This window comes from Barbus barbus (genome assembly GCF_936440315.1).
Source record: "Barbus barbus genome assembly, chromosome: 33".
In the NCBI taxonomy this organism is placed as follows: Eukaryota; Metazoa; Chordata; class Actinopteri; order Cypriniformes; family Cyprinidae; genus Barbus; species Barbus barbus.
Window position 1 is genome coordinate 27,347,844 of NC_136761.1, and position 7,753 is coordinate 27,355,596.

The following is a 7,753-nucleotide window of genomic DNA, read 5'->3' on the forward strand; positions in this document are numbered from 1 at the left end:
ACTGCTTGTTGTTTCAGGTAATTCAACAACAGCTGGGTGTGTTTTGCTGTTCTAGAGATTCACTTTGTTCTGTTTACAGATATACAAATATTGAATAATTGATTGCCTTAACAGACAAACCAAACGGTAAATATATAAAATAAAATAAAACAAACTCTTAAATCAGTGACTATCAACCAGAAAATGATCAGCATGTTTCTTTTATATTTCTTGGTTTCATCTGCGAATCCATTTTCAAAACATGCAAATGCACTTGTTATAATGCATGCATACATCCTCTGATTCATACACAACACACACACACACACAAAAGACAGTCTACCTGAAAATCTAATTATATTAGCAGCAACACAGAGACATCCTACACAAATCCAATCTGCTAAAATGCACAGGCTTTTCAATCAACTGAGGCTACAAATTTCAGGTCAGTGACACATTGTATCCTTTACGAAGAAACAAGAGTTTTACATGGATTATATGTGTGTGTGTGTGTGTGTGTGTGTGTGTGTGTGTGTGTGTGTGTGTTCCCACTTCACACAAGCAATTACATTCACAAAGTGCTTGTTACAGGTTGTAAGTTTGGAACCACTTTATATTTAAGGCAGCAATCTATTGGGTTTAAAATGTATATAGTTCTTTTATCAATGATTTTACCAAAAGTAATGACTGCTAGAACAAATGTCAATGAAAGCTGTAACCTTTCACACCTGAGCAAACACCTCATTAGCTGACTAATTACGCAAAATATATGGATTCATAAATGAGAAGAAGGTTATCGTGCTCACATTTCTTTAGTTCGATCTGTTCTTATTAATCAAGACAGAAGTCGGTTCTGAACGCTCGCGCACACAGCCAATAATGAAAGAAACTCTCAGCATTGTATCAGCTTTGTGTTTTGCGGAACTTTGATGTCAGTAAGAGAAGATGAAACGCGCATGCAGCACATCACCTACCGGCGAAGCTGAGATGAAGCAGGTAGAGTCCCATAAGATCCATTCCTGCGCGTTTCTGAAGAGAACTGGATCGAAATGACGCGAAACTGTGTCTGTTATATTCTGAGGTTACCGACAGAGAAAAGCCGTCCTGCACATATCAGTTAAAGACTCTTGAAATGCTCAAAAACGAGATGAACGTCCGCTGAGCAACGCGCGCGCCGCACCGCCAAGTGTCAGTCTGTCAATCACAGAGAACGATTGAAATGAAATTAAAGCACTAATGAAAGTTCTCCATCTGCTCCATTATCTCGTATTGACATTTGTTCCCTCCGAGGGCAAGAACACGAGTGAATGAAGAGTCAGATTTCATTGAGTGAACATCAAACTCTGAGCACAGAGAGAGAGAGAGAGAGAGAGAGAGAGAGGGAGAGAGAGAGAGAGAGAGAGAGGGAGAGAGAGAGGTTTGAGCTGAGTTGTGTCTCAAAACCTAGTAAGCTGCCTATATAGGTTGTATCATATGAGTGTCCATATTACACGTGCACCTCAAAAAGATGTCTAGATAGGCTGTTCAGTATGTTTTGAGACAGCCGTAAGGTTAGAGAGGCTATCAAACTGTCTGCTACAAACCCTGCACTTTGATTCTGGCTTTGAACTGATGTGAAATTTCAGAGGCCGGTGCTGAAATACTAGCTGAAAAACTTTTTTTTTATCTCCTTGCCTTTAATACAGAATGAGTCCCACAGACTGGCTGAAAGGACAGTCACTATTGTGATGGAAGGAAATGTCACTGTAGACTTTTAAAGGAACCAAGTTAAGGGAATGGGTCACTTAAAATTAATATTTGCTGAAAATTTACTCACCCTGTAGATGAATTTGTTTCTTCATCAAATTTGGAGAAATGTAGCATTACATCACTTGCTCAGTAATGCAGTGAATGGGTGCCGTCAGAAGGAGAGTCCAAACAGCTGATAAAAACATCACAATAATCCACACCACTCCAGTCCATCAGTTAATGTTTTGTGAAGCCAAAATCTGCATGTTTGTAAGAAACAAATCCTTCATTAAGACATTTTTAAATTCAAACCATTGCTTTCAGCTAAAATACAACTCCATAATCCATAATAACACTTACTCCAGTGAAAAAGTTGAGGAGAGAAATGCACAGATCAAGCACCGCTAACAAGCCAAAAACAGGCCAAAACAGCTCTAAACAAATATGTGGCTGGATTTTGATGTGAGAGACAACAGGAGATTTTTACACTGGGGAAAGCAATATTATAGATTATGGGCTCATATTTTAGCCATTAGCAATGGTTTAACTTAAATGGTTAAGCTAAAACACATTAATTATAGATTTGTTTCTTACAAACACAGATTTTGACTTCACAAGATGTTAACTGATGGACTGGAGTGGTGTGGATTATTGTGATGTTTTTATCAGCTGTTTGGACTCTCATTCTGACGGCACCCATTCACTGCAGAGCATCATGCTACATTAATCTGATGAAGAAACAAACTCATCTACATCTTGGATGGCATGAGGGTATATTCAGCAAATTTTTATTTTTCAGGGATCAAGATCAGTCCATGAAAAACCTGTATTCACTGATCACAAATATGCCTTGTGTGAGGGGAATGTCTTGTGGTTAAAGCTCTGTTTCATATTGGCAATCAAACAGTGCCTTTGAGATCTGCTAACCTTCTGACCAAGGCTGTGGTCCTACATCATAAGCCACGGCCTTCATTCTTAATGAATGCATACTAGTGCAAGCATAAGCACTGTACAGCTCATTAAAACTGGGCATTGTGACTCATAATTACAATCATGTATTGGTTTTTTTATCAGCCATGTCAAAATGACATGCAACACTTCATTGTAGCTGTTATACTAACAAACACAGAAATAGAATAATGAACTATCCTATATTTGCTTGTCAGGAGGAACGGTGATACAAGGTGAAGAAAGACATGACTGAGCTATTCACTGCCACTGGTAAAAATATCTCTGGTTCTCTGGTATCTCAAAAGGTTCTTTAGATAATTAAAGTGTTCTTCACAAGGTTCCTGTAAGAACTGTTCACTGAAAGGTTCTTTAAGGAACTCAAAATGGTTCTTCTATGGCATCACCCCTGTTTGGAAGCTTTATTTTTAAGAGTGTGGTCAAAAGGCGGTGGCATAATCAATCCATCTCATTCACTGCAGTCTGTTCATTCACGCGCGCTGATGACAGGACTGAGTCCAGCTGTGCACTCTCTGGAATGAGGGTGTGCTCTATTGTTTAAACTGGAGCTCTTTCAGGATTGGGCTGTGTGTGTATGTCGTGACATGGGTGATAGTAGACTTCAGGGTGTTTCTGAGGGGAAGAGATGTGGTAAGAAAGCACTGACAGCTTGGATAAATTATAAGAGGATTTCAAGGTAATAAAAGTAAAAAAGTAAAACTGCCTGTGTTGCCGCTGGAGGGAAGAAAAGCAATCAAATATCTGCAACTGACTTTGAAAATCAGTAGAAAGATGTTTTAATATAGGCCGTAGTGGCATGTAATGCTATAAACATTGCTGGACTGAAAACCATCTTGACAAGTTGGCAGTTTCTATATTTTTATACTGAGGGTGTGATAGAAAAACAGGTAATACAGTTTGAAGACCACTGGGCTACAGCTGTGAATCTAATGCAAAAAATACATAAATATGGAAACAGGGCAGGGTAAATGTGCAAAATCACAATTTAAATATTTTTAAAAATGTTGTTTTTAAATAAACTAATTTCTCAATTTTTGTTGGTTTAAAGGAAAATCACATTTTTGCACACAAAAAGAGAAAATATTTTTAGTATTATGCATTTTGTGACTAAGTAGCTGAGAGTGGGGTAAGAGTCTTGTCATGTGACCTCATATTTACAAGTTGTATGCATTAATGTTCACATAGCATGCATGTATTTGATTATCTTGCGTTTGTATGTGTGTGTGTGTGTGTGTGTGTGTGTGTGTGTGTTTTAAACACACCAAATCAGCATTTATTTGACCAAAAATACAGTAAAAACAGCAATATTGTGAAATATTATTAAATAACTGGTGTCTACTTTAATATATTTTATAATATAATTTCATTTATTTAATTTAAATTATATAATTTATATTATATTTATTTAAATAATTTATTTATGATTTATTTCATATAATTTATTAATATAATCTATTTACATGAGACGGGAATGCTAAGTTGTATCAAGGTATCTTTGTGGAAAACAGATTTGATGAGTTTTGATGAATATACATTTTAAACACCAGAATTTATTTTACATATAAATCTTTTGTAACATTTTAAACAAGCAATTTAATACATCATTGTTGAATTGAATTGTTGAATAAAGGTGTTAATTGTATTATTTGGCGGTGTGTGTGTGTGTGTGTGTGTGGGGGGGGGGGTGTCATACCGACCTCAAACTTAACCACATTAAGCAATTGGCATGTAAATTTGTAAATTCAGAAAAACTTGAAAATGAGGACCACATTTCTTTGGGAAAAAAAAACAAGCTGAAACCCACAATTCAGAGCAAATGATCAATATTTTTTTTTTCCCCATTATGTTATGTATTGATTAAGAGAACTCGGCCTCACTAATTTTCAAAGAAGCAACATTTCTCTGCAGTCTTGATGGTTTGAACATGAAATAATGTGATTTTGTTCACCCTCTCTAATTAAGGATCTTTTCAATAAAAAAAAAAAAAAAAAAAAAAATCACAAACTTAAAATATTCTTGAATATAAAACATTTTCTTTGTTTGTGAGAATCTATAAGAAAATGTGAATATTATGCAGCAAAATAAGACTTTGGATAAGATTTGGTTTAAATGCACAGTTAAACACTGCAAGCACAAACCTGCGTCTGTTTTATTCAGATCACGTGACTCTGTGAAGTGAGGCAGTATGTTCCTCTGTGTGGTCTCTGTCTCTTTCTTGCCCTGACCCCTGCCACGACCGACCACAAAGGGTGCTGCAGAAGAAAGAATAAACAAACGAGCATCACACGGCCTGATAAGAGATTCTGTGATTGATAATTGATCCTGTAGGTCTCTGTGACACAGAGCAGGTGTGAAAGAAGACTGAGCCTGCGCTAATGTGAGAATTACACAATGCTATTCTCATCTGTTACAGTGCAAACCGCCAGCTGGAGTAATACACGGTGCTACTGGAGTCAGTTACAAATGCCATTTTTGAACATTTGAAAAAGTTTTGGTAACACTTTAGAATAAGGTTCCATTTATTAACATTAGTTAACAACATTAGTAAACATGAACTAAGAATACTTCTACAGCATTTATTAATCTTAGTTAATTTCAGCATTTACTGATGCATTATTAAATTCACAAGTTGTGTTTGTTAACATTAGTTAATGTGAACTAACATGAGTAAACAATGAACAACTGTATTTTCATTAACATTAACAAACATTAATAAATAGTGTAATAAATGCATTGTTCATTGTTTGTTCATGTTAGTTAATACATTAACTGATGTTAATCAATCTAAAGTGTTAGCAAAGTTTTTTGTGTGTGTTTTTGTTTTGTCTTATTTTTATGTTTTGTTTTGTTTTTAGAGATGCATTAAGCATTTACATAAACTTATGGATGTATAACTAACTGAATCGATTTCAATCTCATTGTGAGACCGATTATTCTGATTTAGCAAAAATTGTTCCAGGATCTAATCAACAATCTGGATTGTAATTATCATAGATTACACTGTGAAACAATTGTTTTTATAACAGTTTTTTTTCAGTGTTTCCTTATGAAGTTTGACATGCTGAATATGAAAATTGCTTTACGTTTTGTGTATCATTAACATGAACATACACTCATGAAAACTAAAAAATGCTGACAACAAGCTAATCTGTTATTACTCATGCATAAAAATGACAATGTGTGCATAATCCCGTTTAACATAAACAGCTACAAAAAGTGAGTCATCAAAACTTAGAAGTGTACGCTGAGTGATTTTTGTCTTTTATGACCCGCAATGTTCTGGAATGTTCCAGAAAGCACTAGAATATTACAGAAACTTCTAGAATGTTCCCCTCCTAGCAAAAGCCAAATATCCAATGCTGTCTCACAACCAATTTGTACGTATTTTACGAGGTGGCTAAAATCGTATGAATTCGTCCGACCTCACTCATAGGATTTAGTACGATTTGTCTAAACCCCGATAGCTTTAGGGACGGGGTTAGGTGTAGGTCATTCGTACAAATTCATACAAATTAGTACAAAGTGCAACTAGTAAAATACCTATGATTTGGCAAAAAATCATATGAATTTGATGAGTGAGGTCGTACGAATTCATACGAATTAGCCACCTCGTAAAATATGCACGAATTGTCATGAGATCGGGCTGAAATATCCTTTAAAAAAGCATAATTAGTACAAAAACTTATCTGTATCAAACTAATATTTTTTAATAATTAATCTTAAAAGTTCTAAAATTTACCTGACCTAAATTACCAAATTATTGATGTTAGATTAAAAAACAAATACTACAATAATAATTAGCACCACAGAATTACAAGAAATGAAGAAAAACTCATTTTAATTACATTGTGTTATAGATATATGATCTATTTTAACAGTCACCCCAGATCCAACATCACAACTTGGCAACTCTTGTGTCACAGTTTCCCACTTGTCAATTATGCGCTTGGAACTTGTAATTGGGATATTTCCGACTCGTCTTGAAGGGCACGAGAGAGAGCTGAGGTCTTCTCTCAGCTATTCTTGCGTCCCCTGACACTGATGTTATTTCACTGGATCGTTTACACCCACACTGGGCCTCTCCTTCACACTATAAAGCACAGTTTTGTCGAAAACTCAATGGAGCCACTGATTGTTTGAGACATATAGTGAGCGTAATCAGCATGCACTTCTTGCCGTCTATTTTTTCTCCTAAAAATGTGTTTCCATCCAGTTTTATTTGTTACTCTTATCATGTGTCAAAAACATTTAGCATGCAGCACCATCGACGAGCTTGTAAAACCGTCTTGATGGTTAAAACTGAACAATTGTTTCTCTTCAGCCTCCACTTTAGCTATAAAGCCTTGAGATTTATTTCTGAATTTTAAGAGTTTGAGCGGGCTGAGATGTGCGAGAGAAAGGCATTAGACACCTGCCACAAGCAGGATTGTTTCAATTCCAAGAGATTCCAAGCTGGGATTGCCATGGACATAATCGCCCTCTCACTTTCCACCACAACAGATGGTGTGTGTCACACTGCAGTGTGGGCAGAACAGGTTAAGATGCATTGGTCCTGTGCGCCTTTAAATATAGTCTCCCTCACACACACATACAGGTCAGTGGCACATTTTCATATGACATTTCATATCATTTATGTTTTAATATAGTCGATAAGATATTAAACTCAAACATGGTATGAGTTTTAATTTATTCAGAGATCGCAGAGGTGAGTTTTTAATTATTTTCACCACTTTGGTTTGAGTGGATGAGTTTTGTCATGCAATACCTTCTAGCATTAAAAACTGGCAATTTATGAAGAAATATTCCAAGTCTTTCATCCAATTATGCTTTATCTAATTAATATGTTTGAAACAAAACTTGTAACTGTATATTCCTTTAACCAACAAAATAGGTTGCCAAATATTGAATTGATTTCATCCTGCAGGACGTGACATCATTTTGGTGGGAAACAGCAGCAAAACATCATTGAATTTGAAACTTTAAAACGTTTTGTGGTAATTTGCTCATCTCTATCAAACATCCTATCCTGTACACTGATGATTTTTCATTGTAAACAAAAGATTATTGGATTACATTT

At 35.6% G+C, this 7,753-nt stretch overlaps 1 protein-coding gene across 1 annotated transcript in view; it reads right to left on the minus strand.

The window, feature by feature from the left end:
- The window catches only part of gfra4b (GDNF family receptor alpha 4b), a 67,002-nt gene extending 65,672 nt beyond the window's left edge, over positions 1-1,330 (minus strand). Inside the window, exon 1 of the mRNA XM_079390560.1 lies at positions 954-1,330. Within this exon, the coding sequence (XP_079246686.1) occupies positions 954-996 (43 nt within the window). The 5' untranslated portion in view covers positions 997-1,330. The remainder of the gene's footprint in view (positions 1-953) is intronic.
- Positions 1,331-7,753: the final 6,423 nt, after the last annotated feature.